General features: G+C 27.8%; 1 protein-coding gene across 3 annotated transcripts in view; it reads left to right on the forward strand.

The window, feature by feature from the left end:
• The window catches only part of LOC112679627 (zwei Ig domain protein zig-8-like), a 345,073-nt gene that overhangs the window by 241,818 nt on the left and 75,943 nt on the right, over positions 1–27,312 (forward strand). For all 3 annotated transcript variants that reach the window (XM_025549512.1, XM_025549511.1, XM_025549513.1), the window contains one exon: positions 9,639–9,799. In XM_025549512.1, the coding sequence (XP_025405297.1) occupies positions 9,639–9,799 (161 nt within the window). The remainder of the gene's footprint in view (positions 1–9,638; positions 9,800–27,312) is intronic.

Genomic DNA, 27,312 nt, shown 5'->3' on the forward strand with positions numbered 1-27,312 from the left:
GTTTCCTAAAAAACGGCGATAATTGTAAAAATATGCAATTAAGTTTTTGTATTTCAGTCCCTTACGTCATTAGAAGAAATGTATATTTACTCACATTATTCTACTGTCATTATTAAAGAATATGCAAATGCAACAAATCCCGACTCCTACATAAAACCATACCGATTAGATTTAGTAATTTAAATCAAATAATTATAACTAAACAATATTTTATTAAATTTTAATATCTCTCAGTTTCTTTAGACCGGGATACACTGAATGACAGACACTAGGATATGTCATAAAAACCTCGTGACTATCATGGTCAAACCAGGGCGAATGGCAAGCCTAATATTAGGTTCAAAATGACAAATTAGCGTCGAGTCGTAAAAAATGTTTTTCAGCCAAATGACATGAGTGTCAATTTTTAGCTTTTAAATTCAGTAATTTTATAATTTCCATGTCATCGAACGATAGGTTTATTATAATAAAAATTATTATTATTATCATTTTAACACGCAATTCTATAATATCAGTGAATTTTTACTATTATTACGCTTTTTCTGTTTAATTATGACGTATATAGGCTTGTTTAGTGTAACGAATTATCTCGTATACTCGAATCACTTGTGTATTTCAATAAAATTGTTGAATGCGACGATGTGAATTCAACATAGTCAAATAATTATTGCAGTTTGTAACTAACAGTGAAGGAGAAAAAAAGAAAAGAAAAAAAAGAAAAAATAATACTTGTACACACATTTTTAAATCAGTACGCAATAAAATATATGAACATAAAATATAGCAGATAGCATCGCAACATGTATATATCGTACATAAAAATTCAGAGCGGCGGGGATAAGTATGTATTGTAGCTTTCTACTGTTAGTATACGTTGTTTCAGTTATAATGTAAAAATAAATAATGTATTTTGGAAACGAAAACTAAAACCAATTTCTAAGATGGATCACGAGATTACGACTTGAGCTGCAATGTTTAATCTTTCATTTTCAACGTTTCAAAATAAATTAAAAAAAAAAAAAAAAAGAAAAAAAAGTGATATAATACTATTTTGTGCACGTCAAACAATTTATTGGATCATATGTATAAATTATTGTCTTTTAACCGTGTAACTGTAATACGACATTTTTTGGTGCCGGTCGATCATTAACTCGCACCGGACTCACGGTGTTCAAATTACCATCTCATCCCTTACGGCTCGAACATTTTTCACCTATTATTAAATCATTTTTACTGTACATTTCCGAAAAAAAAACTACGGGCACAATTATGATTTTATTTATTTATTTATTAATTATCTTTTTTTCTAATATTTTTTTTCATTCCTCTTTTTTTCCGTAACACGTAACTCGTGATAAACATCATCTATCTATATCGACCAGAACGAATCGTTTCCAAAGTTTCAGGATATACACAACAACTGATTTTTTCGTTGACGGTACGAAAGCGAATCAGAATCGTTTGAATATCATTACATACTAACCAGAAAGATGCCGGGGCACTATCAATCCTGGTAAGTCCCTTATCACGCAACTCGTATTCAATACTGTCATTTGTTTAGACGACAACGGAAACCAGCAGCAGGGTCATATGTTCACCTCGAATCATCTGTACGTACAAACAAGACCCTTTTCCTCTCCCCACCCACGTTTGACAGATGAATTTACCGCTCACTTGGTATCTGCCAGCGTGGTTGGTTCTTTCCTTTTGACTAAGCCAAGTACTGCGTAGCGTACACTCGTTTCGTGCGCACAGTCATAACGCGCTACTTTCAATGAGCTCAGGGAAGTGGTGCCAAAAAGAAAAACAAATAGGAAGGGCATGTTCATGGAACCATGAGATACAACCACTCTATAAATAAATGAATATCCAAATAATATTTGTCTAATATGAAAAAAATTATTAAATGATTAAGGCACATAAATTAATCTACAAGATAATAAACACTGACAAATCGATTATTAACTGCGTTTAAAATTCACAATAAGTAATAATTCGCTGACCAACCACTTGAAGCTCGACCCCTCCGAGAACTCCCAACTAAACCTGAGCTATGGCAGTCAGCATACTTGAGTACAGGAATCGACGCCACTGTGTGTATACAAAAACCAGGACTTGCCCATGTACCCGAATAACTTATATTCGACGTGTTTCTCGTTAAATTCGTACGTTTAAACGTAAACAATAAGATATCTTTGTCACACTAAAAATGATTTCAATATAATATCGTGTATTAGAATTCATGCAAAAATTATTTGTTTTTGTAAGCTCGTATTTGTACTCAAAAATTGTATATTGCGTTCAAGACTCACTTGATGTGCGTAATGAATCAGTTTGTAAAAAACGGTTTTCAACATATGCGAATAATTTAAAATTTTTGGTAAATAACCAAATACTAATATGTGTTCTGCAATAATTACAGTTAAATTAATTCATATGCAAAATATACATGTTTAATATATATATATATATATATATATATATACAAATGCGCACGTACACAAACTACTTACATTATTGTGTGTGTGTGTGTGTGTGTGTGTGTGTGTGTGTGTGTGTGTGTGTGTGTGTGTGTATGTGCATGCATGTGTTTATTTTTTATTTAATTTATTAAATAGTTTTGTATTAAATATTACAAATAAAAAGGTTCGTCATACATGTTAAAAATGTAATCACAATCCAATATAAACACATTAAATACGTATTTGTCGTGTAAATAGAGTTATGTGAATAAAATCCGACGAGTTTTCCACTTTGAATACAAATTCCAACAGAGTTTACTCAGTCATCCTTCAACAAAACCGTTCGTTTACAAACACGCAAACTGCACTACTGATTAAACGACTTCGAGTTTCTCACTGATCTATCCCATGAGATCAATTTTAAGTGCAATTTTTATGCACACTGCTTGATAAAAATTCAACTACAATAATAAAAATCGTGTGACCTATTTAGTCAGTGAAAATAGAAATATAAAATAAACGTTATCGGTCCATCCCAAGTGAAAACATTCTAACAAAATGGGATTACACTACGTCTTAGGTACACCATTCGGTTTTTGCAAACGCGAAAAAGGTCGGTCAGGGAGATCCTTTACATATAATTTAAAGTGGTGGGCTCAAGTATTCAAGTTGGAAGGAAATAATTTACATTCTTATTCCTAATTTTATTCTCTTAAACGAAGTTTTCATTTCAACTTGAATTTTCTACGTGCAATAATTTAAATGTTGTCAAATATATTTCGAAAGAAACTACCGATAAAATTTATCTCACTTATGTGTATTTTTCAAATTTAATTTTTCAAGTACTATATTGAAAAAAAAAACTTGATTTTAAAAACATGTATCTAATACCTATAGTTTAAGTCCTACAAATGTTTTAATAATTTACTAATAATTTATTATCTACAGATTAAGTACGATTATAAGTTTATCGTTTGTTTTAAAGTTTAATCTGTGCTCAAGTTTGTCACTCAAAGATAAAAACTATTTAACGTAAGTATGGTAATCTTTGCATTTACACTTTATCTTATAATAACGTTCAGACATTAAAATAATATCAAAATAATGATAATATTTTAAAATAATAAATTTATATTTAAGACGATTTAAATTACAAAATGTATTATTTTTTAAATAAGTAAAAGGTATATTAATGTGATTAACATAAAAATTCGTTACCATTCAAAGTATAATAAGACAATATAATTTTAGTTTATTTATAAAGTAACTTTCCAAGAATGTATTGTGCGTGTGGTTTTAATAACAGTTGCATCAAAAGTTAAATTAGTCAATGAAATAGTATTTTATAATTTTAAAATAATTACATCAAATGTATGTATAATGTCTATGACCCCTAACAATTTCACTGCTATACCTATCGGTATATTTATGGAGTATAAATCGGAACAAGAACCTACAGTATCCATATAATTTACTTGAAAAATAACACTTTAATTTTAGAACTTTATTATTGGAATGCAACATGGTGTGCATCGTTTTTATAATCATGTATTTTTAATAGTTTACAAAACGTTGTCATAGAATCATATGATTGATAACTTCTAATGTTGTGTTCGTACTATACAAAATGGTATGAATCGTACTTTAGATTAAACTGGACAAAAGACTAACCTACATTATTCAGCTATTCTAATAAATCTGTATTCTTAAATGTCGAGAAACATCTGTCGAGTACACCCAGCGGTTTTAAATATTACGAGAAGTAGAGAAATTCAACAATCGACCATACTAACCACATCATATAATATGTTTGATTGTCAGTTTAATTTAATTTTTATTTTGGACTAAGATCTTTATTTGTAGCTTTTATTTATTTTTACGAGAATACCTGTATATTGTTTTGAGTTTGTAACAGACGCTTCCAAATGTGACACGATTGACCTAAATATGTTCAAGTTATGAAGAAACACGAAATGATAATTTTTTAATATGCATATAGTACATCGTGTAATTTTAAGGTATTTAGAAAAGCGGAAAATTACCTTTCAATTTAATCTATTTGCATTTTTTAACCAAACAAAATTAAAGTAGTTTTACCTTGTATTAATCCTGTAGATATTTCTTTTTAACGAAATATTAAGGTGTTTTCAATTTCATTTTACCAGTAAAACTGTTTATTATCTATTAGGTTATCCCTGATTTTTAAGGTCTCTTCAAAATCGTATGAATATAGCACATTGTTTTTTAACTAATAATTGATGGTTCGATTTCTGATGGTTATTTCAGATTTATTTTATTTTTCTCTCTTTATCGTTATTTATAATGAAATTAATATTATGTGTTTTTAAAATACTAAGCTATTATATTTAAAGTACTTACAAAAAAAAATCTAAAAAAAAAAACTGGAAAAACTAACAAATTCCAAACATATCCTGTATTAAACGAAGATACGATAAAAATTGTATTTTTTGTTTTTTATTTTTCTAAAATATATAATCATCCTGGATGTAGATAGTAAAAACTGCAAAACATTTTTACACTTTAGAACCTCGGTTTTAATTACACTAACCATTTCTCAATGTAATTTTTTTTGCAAATAAACAACTGCTATTTCAAATATTATTTTACTGAACATTTGTACCAAAAAAATGTGCTGAAACAAATTCATGGCATTACAGTCATACGAGCTTTCGGTTATTTATATTTTATATTGCAGTTGCTAATTACGCTCACCCTGTCCCGTCATAAATTTAAGAATTTATATATAAGCTTATGTTTCAGTCAATATGAATGTAATTTAGTAGTTGAGCTATCTTAAATATAACAGCACATAACAGTTTATGTTAGATTTAGTACAGAAAATGTAGTACTATTGTTGTTTTTCGGATTTATTAGATTTGGTTTGAATTTTGTTTTGCTTCATACACAAAAACTAAAACAATCTGAATAAATTATTTTCCGCATTTTGATAGTATTATGGACTGCATAGATTGTAAAATATTGCGCCTTAAAAGTATTTACAGCCATTTTTTTGCCAGCTCATTTTGTTAAATGAGACTTACAATAATCTTCTTTGTGATAATGCATTTTAACACTTAACTCATATCATATTCTACGATTGTTCTAGTCCGGGAAGCATCAATAAAGTTGCGCCTATGCATGGAAATATTTTTTACCCATATTAGAAGTGCAAAATGTTTCTTTTGGTTTATTTAGAAACTAATATACCTCGCTAAAAATATTCATTCATTTTAATATTTACATCAAACGTGTTAGTAATAATTAAAATTTACTATTTAAATGTTCTATGGGAAAATGATTGGATATTAAAAACTTTTTGTTACTATTATAATTATTAAAAAGTTTATAAAAACAAATTCATATAGAAAAAAATAAATAATTATCTTTATGTATGATAAAACCATATATTTTTCCAAATGTTTCCCTTCCTCTATTTTTTCATATTAAGTCGTAATTTTATTGAACTTATATATGAGTATACCTGACTATGAATTTTTATTTATTAAAAAGTTGGTTTTTTAATCTTTTTTTTTTATGTCTCTTTTCTACTAAATTGTTCATGGTGTATTATGGTATAAGATTAAACACTTAATCCTTGAAAATATAATGTATCTATATAAATGAAATAACACAACCTAACTCGAAAATATGTGTCGTAAATTTGACCATAGGGACTGAAATTGCGAAAATTGGCATTGAACGAATTTAATAAATAATTACTCAATTAATTTGAAGAATTGAAATTAGACATCAATTTTTACCTGCATGACGATTGGATGAGTAATTTTAGAAATTACTCGTGACCAAAAAAATACCATGTAAATAAAATCCATATTATACGAGTAGAACTAGACACCTAACATAATGTATACTAATATTGAATTACTATTTACTGCTATTTTTATAATTGCATGGCCTACTGTCTGTAAAGAATTTCAAGAATATGGTACATTTGCGAATTATTTTCACTTAAGGTTTATAATCAATAAATATATCATAATAAATATATATATATATATATATATATATTAATATATGATTAATATCACTTGGCATTAGTTATTTATTTTTATTCCATTATTATGTCAAAAAAATATTGCATATATTGTACTCTTTCAGAAATCAACTCAATGTTATAACAGAAATTTGAATTTTCAGTTCTAGATGAAATATTTCCAACAAAAATATTTTCCAATCGTAAACTTAATGAGCAATGGAAGGATAAAAGTAATAAAGTTAGATCACAATAGGTCACGATGGCGTGTATGGATTCGGAAAGAATGCCACTGGTGACTTTTCACGTGAACACATTTTACTTGAAACTCCGTTTCATGAGCGCGACGTCTCTATTATTATTATTATCGTACCTGTAACACTGCATTTTATTGACGACAACCATAATAATAATAATATACTGGTGAAAATCAGGACACCGATTGGAACGGTAAATTTACATGTTTATTTAGGTGGTATGGCGTTGCATGGATAATTTTTAATAAGGTCGAGTAAAAGTTTGTAATACGCCGTACGTTAGCACTCGCACATTACCCGATGCCTCCGAAATCACCGTCGACGTATGCATATCAAAATAAACAATAATTATTGGTGTAACATTATTATTATTATAATTTTATGTTATGCTTCCCCCCCAAGAAACTCGGAGCCATCGCTAAATAACGAGAACGTCAGGGGCGTCGTCACCGCTGCAACGTCTTTTTAATATTCAACGTGCACCCGGCAAGATAACTTCGACGTTAGGAATTAATAGAATTATCAACTTTGCCATACCGAGCGTTTGTGGTGGTGATGCCGTGTAGGAACTTTCTGTAGCCCGATATACGCGCGATTATAAATTCCGTCCATGTTCACGCCACACACACACATGAACATATCTTGTTGGTAAATCTCGTGTCATAAAAAAATACGATGCGATTAATGCAAGTCGAGTTTTACCACCTAGTTTCAACTTCAATCGGCAGCTATAGTAAATACAAATTTACCTCTAAGGTTTTGGCAACTACAACTAATCGTTCAGTAATATAACATGTTTTACTCTTGTAACAGTAATTTTTGAATGAATAAAGTGTATTTTTAGTTTTTGACTAACCAACATTAATTTTCCTGTTTTTTTTTTTTTTTTTAGCAGTAGAAAATTGTCGAATTTTTACGTTTGGCACGGTACGTTCTGAGATTTAGATGTTGCAATCGGATAGTAAACGGTTGATCCCCATATAGACATATCGTAACTGGTCAGAATACCCTCATCCTTTATCTTGCAGGTAGTATTTTTCGTGTGGGTTCCAGAGCAATAATAGATTCTATCGAATTTTATGACACGATCTACCGAATTTCACTTATTTTTTAAATAGTTGTATAAGGTACGGTTGGTACTCAATTCGATTTCTCAATACCCTTGATATTTATAATGTAGCTTATAGTAAGTAAGCTTAAAATGTATCATTATTTCACCTTCAAGATAGTAACCATTTATTAAAAATATGTTGAAATTTATGAATAAAATTTTAAACTTTAAGCTCAATGTTTCACTCATCGTCGAAGTAAACTGCCCTTGTTAAAGTCGCTATTTACACACATTTCTAACACATAATACATAACGGGTAAAATACACCGATTGGTTGTCATACTAAATTCATACTAAAATCTTGTTCAAATATTTTTCAAAAGGTATCAACCAACTACTATGCTTTTATTAAAATATTTATACAAAATTAACTATGATTTTACCATGAATGTATTATGACAACAAAATTGTTGTTGAGCAAATATTATGCTTTAATTTCGTTGGTACTTTTTACTCGACAAGTGTAACATCCGGTTTGGCGTTTCGGAGTGTATTTTAACATTAACCCTAGCGATAAAACATATCCATATGAATAATGTAATAAATAATATTTGATATTTAAAAGTATAAAGTACAGTATAGTTACAACTATTAATTATTATAATTCAGAATTTGGAGTACCTACAAAGTGAATGTATTAATAACATACATTTTAGTATTTAAACTCCTTTCATAAATAAAAAAAAGTTAGAAATAAATGACATTATAACTATTTTCTTTAAATATAACAACATTTCAAAAAAATGTATTTTATACTAATAATTAAATATATATATGACCGAAAGAAAAAATTTTCCTGATTAAAATAATTTTATATTTTTAAGTTATTCATTTATTTCCTGAAAAATTGCATCATATTGCAATCACGAGTTCATGAAGTTTTCCATTTATTGAACAACAGACTATTTATATTTTGAAAAAATACATACCTGTTACTATGAAAAGAGGAAAGATAAAATAAAATTATACCCTATGTATTTTGTAAAATGTGAGCCTGTCAAATTATAGCAGGTTCCGTTGTAAATATATTCGACGGTCTGTTCGTTTCGATCATAGTCGGATTTACTGATATTAGAGTTACCCCGAGAATTTTGTTGAGATTGAAAATAATAATAACGATGGTAATAAAAATAACAAAAACAGTACATAATTACAATAATTTAAGAGGTATTGGTTTTCAAGCTATAGATAAAAATATGATATATTTTATAACAAAAAAATCCTATACTCTTGTAATATATTATGAACAAATAACGTAGGTATAAATAAATCTAACCACCGAGTATGGGGCTTCACTATTATTTTTATTAATGTTTTTTTTTTCGTTTTTTAAATATTTGTACATGGACTGTGTGCAAACTAGTCCCAGAAATATTTCTTTCTATACATTAACTGAATAAATATTAAAGAAGTATTCTAACTATAGATCGTAATAAATGTATAGCTCAATTATCGTTGTTATTTAAAATTGTTATGTAAAAAATTAGAAATATATTTAATAGTTCTTAAATCGTTATCGAGGGATGTGGATAATCCACATCTTCCATGTTTTAATAAAATAAATGTATTTCTCGAACAAAACATGAAATGATGATCAGAACCGAAAATTCTCGATTTCCAAAAATGATTATTATTCCTATGAATATATTTCGATAACCAGATGATATTAATTCAGCTATTATGATAATAATTACTGTAGTTATCATATTTTTATTACACTAACACTATAACAACAATAAAATCTGTAATAACTGCTATACGTATATTAACTTGTGATTTGTTTCTGTTCACAGACAACACCGCCTCGAGGAAGTTCTTACAGGAGTTTCTTCAGGACATTCCGCCACCGATAATTGGTCCGGTATTCGATAAAACGGTGCCGAACAACGTGACCGGACTAGTCGGCAGAACGGCGTACTTGCACTGCAGAGTCAAGAACTTAGGCAATCGAACCGTAAGCGCAGCAAATAACACTCGAAGTGTTCAATAATATTTTACCAAGAATGACCGTTGTACATTTGGAAATACGTTCGGCTGGACAAAGCCCGTTTATTGAAGTGAACATGGCTTGGGTGGTGATGGTCAGGGGTGACGGTGGTGGAATGACATAAAATTATAGAATAACTATTTACTACTACAACTGCGACAACAGGTAGAAACGCCCCATTATATTTAACGTCGTATCACATGTATATAAAAGTACTACGTACATATAATATATGTATATACGATATACGATATTATCGTTTACGATAACAATAAAAATGCGTGCAACACTAAAAATTAACTATAGCTTTTCTGCACCGAAGAAATAATTAACGATACGAATAAAAAAAAATAAAAAATAATAACGTTATTTTTTCTATATATATATACTAAGGTACGCTCGTACAAAATTACTTGTTGAAACTATTTTTAGGAAATCGTGGGAGAGTGGGTAGAGCGGGACAGTAAAATGCCTCTACAAACAGCTGTAACGATTGTTCCTGAATTTATTGTGTATTTTATGTCTTTCGACATCTGGTATACTTTTTTTTTTAACTGTTAAAAGTTCAATAAAATTTCTTGAAAGCTAAATTTTATTTATTCTACAGTTTTATTAAGATGACATATACAAACGAAATGTTTTGGCGACAAAAGTCTTGATTGACGGTTTAAGTAGACAAAGTTATATAATACAGCTTTTGTCGACACGCAAAACGTTCCGTTTGTTTTCTCACTTCGATTCGATGTAAATATTGTTTTATAATTTTATATCTATACTTAACGGTTTATATTTTATTATTTTACACCTATACCTTCATATTATTATTCATATATTACATTCGATTTGTAATAATCTCACTGTACAGCGAACGTCTGCCATAAACAAGATATTACCTTTTACATTAGTGTGATTGCGGTGCATACGCTTAATGCTATATAAGTTTTAATCATGTTATAATATGCAAATATTTTTTAAAATACCACCACATCGGTGATGATTATGTTTAATTTTTATGTTTTTGCTCTAAGAAACGGCAGTTAAATTTTTTAAACTTTCAACAACTAAAAGCATTTATAAGTCTAGCAACTGGGAAACTCATGAAATATAACCTTTTCCCCTCCCACTACCCTTAGTCGTAATAGTTTAATTCAGGAACATCTGTTCCATGTTGTACATTCTTATGGTTTTGAGTAATATTTTCTTTTTGTAGCGACCAGGTGTTGCTGTTGGCTGAATTTAGTTCAGCTGACAATTATTATACTCGCAAAAATATTTTAAACCGAAAGATTAGCAACTTGATGTTATCATTATAAAGGATAACAATCGTGTTCTATTTCTTATACATAAATAACTTAATACATTTGTAATTATGATCTAGTAGTGCTTGGGAAAAGCATATTAGTCAAATTTTTGGAATATTCAGTATTCAAACATTAAAATTCAATCATAAATAAGAATAATTTTTATGTTCATTTAAAACATAGGCCAATATTTCGCATAAGCTTTAAAAAACGATGAATTATTTTACAATCGTATAATTAATTATAAATTATAATTCATAAAATTAATACACATTTTAATACTTCACATATTTTTCTTAAGTACCACTGAATTATTTCTTGAATATCAATGATAAGTTTGATAAACTTTAATTATTGATGCAATCTGAATCTACCCAATCTACATGATAACGTATTTTTTATCGCATATTAAACAGATACTATATTACTATATACTATATTATTAATTACGATAGTTAAATCAGTTTTATTTTCTATATCCATTGAAAAATGGAATACATACTCGAATGTCTACATAAATATATTGCTATGTATATATTAGATACCTTGAAATTGAATATGTAAATATGATAATATACCTATTTTGTTATATTTATCGATAAACATTTTTTTTATTTTTAAATAGGTTATCTAATGTTTTTAATCGTCGGCACTTTATTCAAAAACATTCTATTTTTATTTAAAATTAATCCTTAATTTTCTTAAAAAGCTACATTTTATTATTGGTAGTAGGTACCCCGACTGATTCTAAATATCCTTAAATGGCTCTAGTGGTACTCTTAAAGTTCTCGAGTTAATTTAACACTATAATTAGTATCCTTGGTACGAATAATAAATGTTCCAATGTGATTATTAGGTATTCGATATAATTATAATTAAGGTAGACTTGTGTTTAGTTTCAAATAGATCTAGATGATTATTTCAAATCTATATTTTTATATTTTATTAAAAAAAAAAATAATTCTATTATAAAACTGAGAGCTATTCGATTGTTTTCTTTCCAATATAAATTTCGATTGTTGCAAGCTGACAGTGAATTATTTTAAGTGAATTGTATTATATATTGTATGACAATTTGTTTATTTTATAATTACGTTTAAATTTAATGATCCTACGGAAAATCAATTTTTACTTTATCATATTTCAACTAAATTTTATTTGTATACTTCAATTTTAGGGATCACCGGGACAGTTATAATATATAGTAACATTTTATAACTTCAAATACTTGTACTGTTAGATACTCCAATGTTCCTACATATCATTATATTATAATACATACTCGTATACATCCACTTAAAAAGATACAATAATATATCGTGTACTTCAAAAAATCGAAAGCTGTTTTTTTTTTCTCACGTCATTCTTTAAACATGATTATTATTATTAAAATAAAATATTGTAAGTATTATTAAAATTTTGTTAGTGTGCTTAACTTTTTTACATTTGAAAAAGATAAAACCATTTTTAAATTGTAAAACTAATTATATTTTTTCAATTAATTTTTTTTTACTCAAAATATTCTATACATTTTAATGCATGATACAAAGGAATATTTATTTATTATATATTCTATGAATATCAATTATACATATATTTGAAACTTGAAACAATTTCAATGTACATATTTGCATATTTTACAAATATTCAATAAAATATACATTACAATGTATATTACAAAAGGGTAATTATTTGTTTTTTTATTAATTTAATATTATATTAATGAATTCATTAATATTGATGAACATATTTGTAAAATTTTAAAATTTTTAAATACTCTGATGTTTTGTTTGATTGTTATGAAAAAGTATAAAGTATAAAATAACTAACATAAAACGTTTTTAGACAATCGACCTTATGTTGTTAACTATGTAACCTGTAATTTGGTTTGTTCGATTTTAAATTTAAATGTAATTAATAATCATTAATTTTTCTTGAAAAAAATACATGCAAGAATTACACGCACTACACAGTATGCCGCCCAAGTGTCTGCGAAGTAATTGTTGATATAAACTTACTAAACCATTTCTTTTCCGTATCTTTAAAACATTACATTTTATCGTATCACTAATAAGATCTATGTACATTACTGTCACACATCATTGATCGTACGAAAGTTTTAAATTTTATGTATTATGTAAGTTAATGTTAAATATAACGTATATTTTCCATCCATACACAAAAACAGATGATTTAAATATGGCGTGACATCATTTAAAAACAGATGTTAGAAGTTCTTGGTACATCTAGTCATAGAACTTGATATAATATACTTGTCAAAGTTTATAGTTTCAAAATTCAATAAATAATTCTTTTCCTAAATTGATGTTTTTTAATTACAAAAAATAAACATTTCTTTCAATAAATATTTTTAATAAATGGTCCTTTTTTCAAGTTGCTATTTGATATTATGGTTCTAGTATTAGAAACTAATACTTGATGCCTGGGTCCTAAAACAATTTATCAATTTAATAGTGATCGCTCTTTAATTATCTTCAAAGCAGTATGTTATGGTTAATTATTTCAAATTGTAAATAATATTAGTGTGACGAATATTTTATTTGGGAAAAAAATTATTCTTATTAATCTACGTAGCAAACCTACTAAATAAATTGAAAAATGCATTACTCAATATAAATGCAAATTAAAATAAATTAAAATAATCATAGTTATGTTTGATTATAAGTATAATATCTGTATGGTTTGTTCTTGATAGGCAAAACATTTTACCTCAGGCGATTTTCAAAGTTATTTCATGGTATTCATCTGTAAATAAATTAAAGGCAAGATCTTTCTAAATAAACATTGTAATCATTTTCATGACTACAAGGAAAATTGAATCTAGATGAACTCCGATGCACGTCACCACATTTTCGTGGCTCTATTATTAAATCGTTGTCTAGTGGTTAGACAACGTACACACGGAGCCATGTAGTATTGATAAAGTGAAAAATAACTCCTGTTTGTCATGCCTATATCAGCAGCACTAGTAAATGAATTGCCTTGAACAGTAATGGGAGAATGTAGGAGGAGGTCGTTATCATTTTTCTAACAGATGATAAATAAATACTTACCTTGTGGTCCAGCGCCACATCCTGTTTCTTTAGTTAGATGTATACAAATATCAAGAGGAAACCACTTCATGCAAGGTCACTTATCGTTGTTTAAAGTACTACAAAACATAATCATGTTGGTAATATTCTCGTATAGATGCTTATATACTTATGATAATACTTATATAGTTTGCGATCCTCTTGTATTCACGACACACTCAAAGCTGCTGCTAAAACCCTGCTCGAGTATCTCAAACCATCTGTTTTCATTTACTGACTTTTCACAATTGTTTTTTTTTTTTTAAATTTCTACTGATGGGTTTTTCGTATTGCAGTATGAGGTTTCACAATATTTAAATTATTGCATATTACCATATTACATATATATAATATAATAAGATATATTATAATATATTGTAAGATTCAAGTTATTTAAGTGTTTTTCTCCTTAAAAAAATGCATCAAGTTACAATCAATAATATTAAAAATCAAAAAACATTTTGTTACTTTTAGATTTATTGAGGTACTTATTATTATATTTATTTATTTATTTATTTTTGTAAATATAAAATAAATATATTAAATCAGATTGATTTAATCTTTTTTTTTAATACTTATTTAATATTTTTAATAATGGTTTTACCATGATATTTATTTATATTTTGTGTCTATATACACGATTTTGAATAAAAAGATTACTCTTATTATCAAAATCATATGAGCTATTTGTCAACAATTGTGTTCTAGTTAACTAACTAGTTTAACTAACTTAATCTTTATCATTAATTCAGAATACTGCTGTCAAATATTGAATTAACATTTTTAGACAAAATATATGTGAAGTTAAATTCACTAATAGTCTCAATCGATTTTTATATATAATTGTATTTTATTAGTAAAATTCACCAATGTATTGACAATTAAAATAACTTTACAGGCCATAACTCTACATAAAAAAATACATTAGGAAAAAACATATTCGTACGAAGACTTAAAAGTAAGTGACATGAATGGTAGCGTAATTTGGGAGAGGGAAACTCATGCATTTTTCCCTGTCTAGAGTTTAGTTATTCAAAGTTGGCATATTATCAAAATATAAATTTGTATTTTCTAAAGTCATTGATATGTTTTAAATCAGAAAAATGAGATATGTACAATATGGGTACTTCATCAAAGTACATCATCAAGTAATAATTATATTTTTGGACTAAACTGACGTTTTCCTCCTCCCAAGTTAATCGGTACTTCTGTAAAATGAGCTACCCAGTCGACAATTTAATAAGAGCATGCCGATTGCTCTTCATTAGAAAAAACTTAAATGACGCCACTGGACATGGATGTACACATATAAATAATTAATGAATTAGGTTATTAAACTTTTTTTATAATTTGAAACTTTCATAATTATATTATTCTACTCGTATGAAATAAATATTGACCCATCGTTGATAAATGTAATATGGATACCGAATCAAAAATTGTAAAATTAGGTAATTTTTTAAAATTCTAAGATAAATGTATAAATTTGAAATCATATGTAAATGCGTAACACAAAATTGAATTATTAACAACAAGTATGAATTATCAAATAATACCTCTATGTAACAATCGATTTTTAATTAGAACACTGATAATTAGTATATTGTTTCATCTGTACAATTTTTCAAAAGTAAAACGTTATAAAAATAATAAATCAACAAATTTATATACAGAATTTATATTTAATTTTGTATTTATAAATATATTGTTGTTATCCTCAACTTAGATGAAAATAAAGTCGATTTCACTGATTGGTTTCAAATATAAATATACTACTGCAGTGGCCTATCTAGTTCTAAATATCACCAATCTTCTGTTTAAACCCTTTTTTTAACCGGTATTGCATTAATCATTTACAGCCAACGCATATTTAATTAAAATTTTTTACCTGCAGGTGTGCTAATAAATCAATTTATAAATTGAGTAAATGGCTGTCGTAAAAACAATAAAACAATTAAACTTCTTATCCACATTATCGGAATTAATTTAAAAAAAAAATAATATTATTGTTTCGTTTAAAGATATATTTTAAATATTCAATAAGAAAATTAGATGCAACATTTTCTTTATCATTTACTATTACTTTATCAATTACCTAGGCACTTTAACTGCATCATTGTTAAAATAAAAAATTAATTAAATACAATTAACCAACCTGAACGAATTCTTTAAAAATCAACTTCAATGTATATATTATTAAACAAAAATAACGATTAATAATATCCTTATTGGAAAAAAAAAACGTGTACGGATTTTTTACTGAATAACATAGATGAGTGATGGGAATTATTTAAAATAAACAAAGGTATTGAAAATATAATGTATTTAATAAAGTGATGGGATGAAATAAAGATGCATGACTTTTAAAGAGCGAAATTTCAAAGAATAAATTGAATAGATACTATTAAACAAGTTTATTTCAATACCTCTATCCATGTAATAAAATATCAGATTTTTCCTGAAAAATTATTTATTTATTAATTACAAGTGATAACATAATATTTATTCTCTTATATCGTACATTGTATATAGGTTATATTAGAAAATCGCAAATATTTTACTTTTATACTACCTTTATAATTTCTATCGATAAAAGTATCAGAAAAACTTCGACAGATTAATATAACTATACCGCTTTGTATATTTGCATTAAATAAAATATAAACGAGAAAAAAATACAAACATTTATTTTCGTTTTATGTTCTATCGTTTTTTAATAAAAAATAACTGTTGATAAACTTCTTTCAAAACAAATAATATTCATAAACTGACTGACTAATACAAAAATACGGAATATTTTTCAATATTTTGTAACATATATTTTTATTTAAATATTTATAATTTTTTCCCGGTTTCTTACTGAAATGTATTTGATTCATAAAAAATTAAAAACTTATATTAATAGATAGGTGTTCTTTTTAAAACGTGCGATATCAGCACATTATACCGTGAATGTGTTTTTCATTTGCTAAATACAGTTGAGTCGCAATAACTCGAACCTAGATAACTCGATTTTTTCTTATTATCATAAAAATTCTCATAACTGAATGTATTATAGGTCTTTAAGATATGTATGGTTATGTATTATAAGTCTTGTTTACTCGGATATAGAATATTATTATATCTTTACTATATTATAAAGAGTAAACGAGTAGATAGAAACTAATTATCAATGTATGTACAATAACAGTAACTATGTATCGGTTAGTTTTTATAGTAATGTACAACCAAATACAATTGACAATTGTTTAAAAATGATGGATTCTATTTTAATGAAGATCAGTGTGATGTGATATATGTTTAGGAAACAATGACGATGATGATGGTGGTATACGATTGGCATATGATTGGTAAATTGTAACAGATAAACTTAATATCGATCAACCGAATATATTTCAATCATATGCATTCAATCGTTGATAAAGTTGTAGTCGGTGAACTATTATACAGTATATATAATATATTTTTACTGATAATGATCATCTACATCAAATAATGATTCCTGATGAGCCTGAAATACCCTTAACTATGATTACGGTGAACCAAGCAATGACATCGTAACAAACTTTTAAGTAATTTGTTGGACACGTCTTAAATCGAAGGTATAGGTAAATTAGAAGATTTTGAGTTAACATTTATGTACTTATATATATCATAATGTTTTTTGTCATAAAATTTTAAAATTATATTTCATTACATATCTAGAAGTGAATTTTTTCATCCCCTTTAAATTTCCAATTATCGCGACTCGACTGTATAAGAAGTCTGGATCACATATTATACCGTTGTATCACAGATCCCGTATCAATCAGTGACCGCACGTTCGAAATATGGACGTTAGCTGTACCGCTTCCGATTACTTGGGCAACGTATGATATATTCCATAATGAATATCGTAATGGTACACCGAAATTCAACCCCGTATTGGTGTTCGGCCGATCGGAGACAATTATTTTATGCGATATGGTTTAACAAAGCATCGTATGCTGCCGGCAAACTCTGTCAAATTACCTATGAGCGGCCAATATCGATCTGCTACCGTCGACGTAAATACCTGTGCACGCGTATAGTTTTATGATTAGCCCATATGTGTGTCGCGAATATTATTACTGTGCAGTGTACACGTTTGATGTGTTTCCTGTATTACACGAAAAACAACAGAAGAAAATAAAATAATAAAAATAATACATTCCGTAAGCAAGTTGACTACGCGTGTATTATGTACAGAAGTTTTGATGAGTATCAATGAATATCGTTTGAAAACAATGACAAAACGTTGCGTTCAAAAAACCAGCAGCATTTTCTTATTTCGATATTATTCTTTGAGGTGTGTTTATTGTTCAACGATGTGTTTAAAATTCAGCGATGCGTTTGTGAAATTTTATAATATTTGTCAATTTTCCATCATGTAAGTAAAAGAAAGCATACTACCCTAAGCAGTCTAATGTGGCTACGATCATAATTTGTGAAATGGGAACAGAGGTATTGTAATAATTTTTTTTTTTTCGTCTATTTATTGTAAATTAAAATAATTAATACAATTTTAACATTTTGAATAGAGTTTATGAGATAGAGATTAGGCAGTTGATGATTGTGTATAATATTATATATTTTATCGGTCGTTGTTGTGCGATTATTTATATGAAGAGATAATACTTTTCACGATAAGTGCATTTAAAACGGAGGAAAGAAGGGAAATTTATGGACTAATTAATAAATTTAGAGTTGTTATGAAATTTGAAAAGTTATTAGAGATGTATATTCGATTTTCATATTTTGGCTGTTTTTAGCTGTTTTGGTTCTCGGTTGAATGTAAGAATCTAGCTTTGACAAGTTGGATCTTTGACTTGAAGTTTGACTGAATTAGGCTGACTCAAATACTGAGCAACCTTTGAAGTTTGCAGTGTGTTCTGAGGTGCATAAAGTGTATTTAACGGGAATATTTCGATCCTTGGCACACTTTTTCATTTGGTGGTTTTCACGATATTTGATGCATCAAGCTTTAATGATTACAGTACTTTTTTGTGTCTGTATACTTGGCACGAATGGCGTTGTGATGGGCCTCGTATTTTTTTTTGTATGGTATTTCTATTATAACTTTTATAATGTGGAAATATGTTATGTCATACATATCAATGTTAATATCATGCAGATAAATTTCTACAAAGAATAGCGAAAGTGTATATTTGTTTTTAGCATTGTATATATTTTTTGCTGAATGTTTTATTTCAGCAAGATCAGAACTAATTTTGGTGTAAAAGATAAAATTAAGAGAGAAAGAAAAAAATGGGTAGGATACCTCCTAAAGAACAATTCATGGATAACATCTATAATTGAAGAAAATATCGAAGGAAAACCAGGAAGACCAAGACAATCTTATATAAAGCAAATCATGTTAGATTTAGATAAACGATTTTATAGAAAATTTAAAAAAGTTGCTATAGATAGGGAGGAATAGAAGAACATTTAATTAATAAGCCAATCTACTAACGAAAAAAAAAAAAATATGGAATTATGTAAAATTTTTATGAAGACCATGTATGTACGATAATTAGAAGGGGTATATGCAACTAGCATTATTCATATGTAAATTATCTATGTTTATATTGTAACACAGAAGATCTAAAGATTAAACAGTGAGATATGAAGGAGTTGACTTACAGATGTAACCATTTGTGTTGGTAATATTCTTTGAGACGGTATTGAAATCAGAGAAGTTTGATACATTTTTTTATGTCGATGGGAGTAGCCAAAAGCTCCAGATTTTTGTGAAGCAGGTGATCCAGTTTTCCCGAAGTACAATTTACGGGAGTGGCGATTACGTAGTTTCCATCGGTTTTGATTAAAACGTTACAATATATTGAAATAAAAACTTGTTTTTATACAATGTTGATTGAACATAATTGATATGTCAGACAGGTTTCTTTTTGTGGATGTAAATGTTCATGGCAAGGTGGTGTCATTTTACTGAGGTTTATTCATATTAATGATGTAACTATTGAGTCAAATTTATATCATTACGATTTGATTAATGATTATATTGTAGATAACGGAGTGCGGACAGTTGCAACTTTCATGTGTTTATAATAAACGTTCGGCCCGAACTGGTATATTAAATAAAATTCATATAACATTACAGCTATACGTACATCATGATCACAATTTTCAATTCTTCAAATCTAAAAGTTCATAAATAGAAAAAAAAATAAAATAAATAAAAACTGATAATAACTTAGTCATGAATTAAAGCATTTTTCCATTGTTAAGATTTAAATTTTTTTAAACAGCTGTCATTGTAACCAACATTTTTATTTAATAATAAATAATGCCAGATATTGTATTTATTTTTTTTCAAAATATATTTTCATCACCAAAATGAATATCATGTATCCAAAATTTAAAAGTTTTTCTTAAATCGATATTGTTCTTTACTCGAAACTAATGATGAATCTGCCGTTAATGTCACAGTTATTTTGTTGGTCGTATTTTTAAAATTATCTTAAAGACTAAGCTTATAAATAGCGTAAAAAATATTTTAAACTTAATCGACACTACATTTATATAAATAAAAAATTTACTCTGTACATCGAGAAAGAGTTTACTGATAAAAAAATAATAAAGATAAATCGCTGTCACGCAAAGAAAGTCTCTCCGTTTTGTAATCGCAATAGAAAATCTAACATGAAACGCACACCATACGTCAAACTATTATAATATAAACTGTTAAAATATTATCATTATATTGTTATCGTCCTTACAACTGTACCAAAAAAAAAAAAAATCCCTATTCATTACCCGTTTGTGAAATTCACCCGTATTTAACTTCGGGAGAAAAGTTGGCCTGAGCTCAACAAAACAATTATTACCCCCAAAGGTCCACGGCGTGATCATAGACCATATCACGTCCGACTGACGAATTAAGTGTTATTTAATGAAGTATAACGTGCATGTGTGTACGTATTGTGTATTTTTCATCGTGTGAATGTTAAAGTAGTTTATTCATGCCAGTGGCACAATTAGACGCCAGACAGGACGCGAGTGTACCTTATTATACGACACATTAAGGCTAATTACTTGATAAACAGCCATTCCCCTATGCCACTATATTTGTTTATAGTATAATATTATTTACATAAACTCACACACACACACTGATGCATATAATTGTATGAATACACTGAATTTTATCAGATTTTGTACGTTATATGAATTATATAGATTTTTAATACGCTATACTGGGAAACGCTACAACAAGCAGTCAAGGGACAAAGATTGAAATGGGTCGAAATTCAAAATTAAAACGATACCATTCCCATTGCGTATCATTATGTCTAATTACCCAACAGCACTATATTGTCACTGATCAGTAACGTCGTATTTGACAATGACCCACGTCACAGACATGCTAATGAGGATATTTTTTACATAATATAATTGTTTTCGTGCTGTCTTCTAGTTCCCCACTGGATCAATGCGATTACCATTATTTGGCTTTTGTAATCATGAAAACGGTAAACGTAAGTGCGTTGATTTTGTACTCTGACGTACAGTGGATACCGTTTGTAACAAAATATCTGTTATTACGAAAAATCGGAAATTATCATCGCCATTTAGCGACTTCAAAGAAAATTGACAAAAATATATACATATCACATATGAAAAATATAATTTAGTAATAAACATATTATTGTGATTATTATACCTATCAGGTATTATACCTATCAATTTCGTTAAAACGATTTATACAGTAGTTTTAATATTTTTACTAATATACTGTATTTTATAATAATTCATTTTATTCTGGGATTTTGTTTTTCTTCGGCAAATCGGTTACAAACATAATATAATTTCATTCAAATGTTTCTAACAATTTGCTTTTAAAAGTATTTTTTACTGCATTAATTTATTGTTTGAATTCAAGTTCCAGATTCATGCATACACTGTTTTATTCAAGTACGTTATCAATTTTTTTCGTTGTTTTAGTTTTATTGTTTCCAATAAAATAAGAACAACAATAATAAAGAATAATAATAAGAATGTATAATATAATAAAACATTTTTTCGTGAGTTGGTTTTCTTTGTGGAATACTGAAATACATTATCAATCATATACCTTCAAAACAGTCGTCGCTCACGCATGATCTCTGAATTATACACAAAAGTTCATTTAGAAGGTAAAAATAAAGCAAAAACATCTTTGTTACTTTTTGCGGACTCCTCTGACAACATTTATTAATTAAATTTCTCATTTGTGTCTATTTGAGTATGTTTAAAAATTCTCCTATGATTTGTAAATCGTATATTCGAGTTATTCAAACCAAAAATTTCGAATGTCCAAACAATCAAATGGTGGCACATCATCATCAGTAATTAAAAAAAAAACTTTCTTTTAGGTTTTAACGTTTCTTGAAAATTGTACTGACATTTTTCATTGTAAATATCGCATATTTTGCTCATTTAAGTGTTTCTTTTTACATAGAATATTTTTGTATCCGAACAAATAAATGTATATAATATTTGTAATTTTAATTTTAATTAAATTAAATCCAATATTAAAAGTATTTTACACCATTTTATTTACTATGTACAATTTTGGTTTACTGTTTAACTTTTCTGTGCCTAAAAATATAAATTAAAAAATTATACATCACACTAAAATATAAATAAAATATAAGTCAGTCTCTTATAATCAATAGTCTTCTATAATATCTACTACCTATTTCGGTTACTTGACACTTTTAAATTGTGCTCCTTACGAATTATTCCTCGTATTACAGTACTATGATATTATTATACTGTCTGTTATGATTGATCATATTATTATTATATTTTATATGTAATATTTAAAAAGGATAAAATATATTAGTTTATTCAAATAATTTATTTATTTTTTTTTTATGCATTTTGAAATTGCACAATTAAGTATGTTACTCGTACATTTTTTTTTTTCTTCTGGAAGTGGCTTAAAAATATTTCCTTTTCAAACTGAAAAAAAAATCTCGAAACTAATTGTCTATAAATTAATATTGAAAGAAAAGTGTTATCATTTATAGTTTTCTACTTTTGTAATAATATAGCAAACTTTTATTTACAGTATGTAACGGTATCAGAAGTTCACTACTTTAAATTATAGTGACTTCCAATTTTTAATGATTTGAACAACTATTGGTTATTTAACTAAATAACTGCTACTTTTTAATGAATACAACGTCATATTTCGTAATGAATTTAGTATAATTATAAATATACATATGCTTAAAGTTATTTTGTACAAATATTAGTGGTAAAAATAACTCTAATACTTCAATAATCCTCAGCACAAACAATTGAACAGTTCTCAAGACCAAACAAGACAATATATGCATCTGTCTATCCGTTATAAAGTACTTGGGTTGAATGAGGTTTTTTTTTCGCATAGTTTGGTTCGAACGATATTGACTGGGATTGGGGAACAGGCAATAAAAACACCACGTATCTTTTAGACTTTTCTTCGCGACCATAACAATTCAGCTTTGTTCAATTGCACCACATACTGTTGCAGAAACCTAACGAGTGACCGAGACTTTAAAATATTGATTTGTTCCACCACTTATGATGTCCACAAGGTGAAAAGTCCACAATGACCAAGAGTCGGGTTTTACGCTATTGATTTGGTCTATAATATGGAAATCTCAAACATTTATAATTTATCAAACTATTACAGACAACGTGTTTTCTGGGCTTTGCTACTTTATTCAGACGAATAAAATACGAAAAAAACCAATTCCCTTGACTTGTTATTCCCTATCGATTTTTTTTTTTTTTACTCGACCGGTGGAAATGTTTAATACATTTTACCCTGGTCGTTTATATAGCTCCAATATTCGTACTCGGTGACTGTCTGTATAGCAAAAATTTTGCGATCATTATAGAGATATCTAACTAGTTAGACAGCCAGGTATACGGACAAAATATACTCCTCCGGACGGTCTAGATCTAGTGACAGTGGCATAATTTGAGCTCAATATCAAGGGTTCAGAAAATTATCCAGAGTATAAAGTCATGCTTTACTCTCGCAATGCTGAAAAACAATTATTACATACTGTTATATTTGATCAATATAAAATATTAACATATAAATAACATTTACATGTATATATATATATATATAAAATATTTATTATTACTAAATTTTTATTGCAAAATTTGATTCAAATATCACATATCATGTCTTATAACTTTTATCACACCACATAACATACTTTCATTATAATATCATGATTTTTTTATCCACACTAAATAATCCTGGATATTAAAAATGTTACAGCAGTCTCATTATTTTTACTGAAGAAAAACGAACAATATCGACATTACAAGAGTTAAAAATTAATATCTTGGCTACCCCGATGTTATATTAGAGCTCGCGAGTTTAACATCCAAATTACGCCACTGAGACTAGATGTAGTTTCTTGCCGATGTCCATCTTCCCCTCCTACCGACTTGTCACTCGCGGAGGTCCTCGTGGCTATCTCCAGTACCTATATACGTAGATAATGGTTTATGAATGTATAACGAATTGCAATAGTTCCCAGAGTATTCCATCATGTCTACGGCCGCTGCTCGACAACAGAAAGTTTGCACTCGAATAGATGTATCATAACGCGTATGCAAAGTTTAACAGTAATAATAATAATAATAATAATAATAATAATATGCCGTGTGCGGACTATAATAACTCAATGCAGTGTTTGATCGATGTGTTAATCAACTCGAACTACAGTGATAATACGGCGATAATAATGTGTATGATTCATGAATAACGCGAAGAAGAATAATAAAAATATATAATGTTTTTTTTTTTTATTTGCCATGAGTTCCAATTGTTTTCGTTTGTCGAAAGACGAATTTACTTCGTTACACGAATGCATGATCGCTAGACCTAATTTGTGATATATATTCTTAAAAAGACCGATTTTCAATGAATAATTTGACCTCCTCTATCCAACTCCTCTTGCATTGCGTTTTTTGATACAAAGATTACTATTATACCTTACTACTGACAATGGGTATACAAATAAATTAGGCATATTGTAATATTATTAACGTCAATGTTATCAAATTATAAATAGAATAAGTAAAATAACATAAAAAATTTAAAACAAAATGTATAATACATACATATACAGAATAAAATGTCTAGTGGCGGCCTTACCTGTTCTAATTCTCTAAAAAATGTAATATTTATTAATTATACTCCAAGTCATACATAAAAGGGGAGTTAGTGTTTGAGGCAAGCGGTCCGATGTTCTATTGTTGAACTCTAATGAAATGTTCAGAGTATGAGAACAGATTTACATTGGCACTAATCTATTTTCAAATTCAATTAACAGTCATAGTTCTGATTGTTTGTCTACCTGCTAATGCATAATGAACGTGTGTGTTTAGCAGACGGTAATCTGTATGACAGCTTACATAAAAATAGCGGTTGATTTAAAATAAACTTTATGGAAACAATAGTTTAACATTAATTGTTCAGTAATGAAAAAAACCCTAAGATAACATTGAATAAAATAAATATGTGATTCATTGAATGGAAAAAAAAAGTTGTTGATATATAAATAATAATTAGAGAATACTTAAAATCGTGTTAATATTTCAAGCCATTGTAACTTATGCTTTTTTTTATTAATTCATTATATAAGAAATCATGATTTTTTACCGCATGAAATGCAACGAATTAAAGACAAGTAAGGTTTAACTACTATATAACTAAACAAAATTTATAATTTAATACAATAATTTTTATTTTATTTTTTTATCTAACTTTACGCGTGGATAGAAAATATTGTCCCACACCTGTAATGAATACATCAAATGGGTAATATAATATTTATGGAGGACATAACTTTCCTTAGTTCCCCTTCATAAATATCTTCTCGGGTAAAATACCTCTTTAAAGTATTAATAATAAATATTCGAAGATTATAAAAAAAAACAGTATTCAAAATGCGCATTCGAATATATTATGGTAATGGTTCTGCACAATATCCGCATAGTATTATCAGTACTATGTGCAGGTATTCCACATATTTTTTTAATACATTAATTAATGTAATAAAATAAATAATCTTTGGCGGGTATTCGTGTTTTTCGTATTATATAGTCGAATTTGATAGAATTTCTATTATTGCATACATTGGTAAATTTTTTTTTTAATATTTTTTTTTATATTTATTAAATTAATTGTTTGGACGTTTTTTTTTTTTTTTTTGCACGATGATATATTTAATTTATATTTAAAAATTGCATTTATTTCACGTGTATGATTATCAAATATGATTCTTTAATTGTTATTAAACATCCACCGAATCATTGAAAACGTATTTTTTACCACGGGACACAAAATACACTATAAAATAATCTCAAAATATAACTTTAATCATATACGAGTAGCTATCAACAAAAAAAAACCGTTTAAAATGTAGTTAAAGCGTTGCAAAATTAAAGTACAGAACTAAGGACACTCACATATGAGCATGTTTATTTTGCAAACTTTCATTGCACAGGTGCACATAAATGATGTGCATTAAAGCTTAACGGATACTGTTCTTCTATGACGTTGACCTACGCAGTCTTATCCGCATAATATAACAAGGTCCTACATTTAGAGGATCGACAAAAACGGCTGCTGCATATGCATTCGCCTTGACTGAGCACATCGTGCTTGCATTTCGTCACGCGCCGTTGAAGCTGCTGCTGGTTTCACTGTAATAATATTTGATTCCCGACAAACCCGTGATCATAGCGACGGCCACCGACGGTTCGTAGTAAAATTTCGTGGAGCGTGAAACAAACACAGGTCTTAATGTTTTACTGCGATAATTTTTTTTCTCCACCACCCGTTTATACGAGTTCATAACTCTCTATTATAATACAATTATCCTATAGCCTCTACGTTTAATAAAATTGTATATGTACATCATTTTATTCCAGTCAGCAAAAAATAATATATTTTCCCGGTTTCGTGTTCATTTTAATCCTGAAGTCGTTTAACAACAACAACAATAAAAACAGCGACGAAACGACAAGTTCTATCCTTGGACTATTC

This window comes from Sipha flava, unplaced genomic scaffold (assembly GCF_003268045.1).
Source record: "Sipha flava isolate LNK unplaced genomic scaffold, YSA_version1 165_pilon_pilon, whole genome shotgun sequence".
Taxonomy (NCBI): Eukaryota; Metazoa; Arthropoda; class Insecta; order Hemiptera; family Aphididae; genus Sipha; species Sipha flava.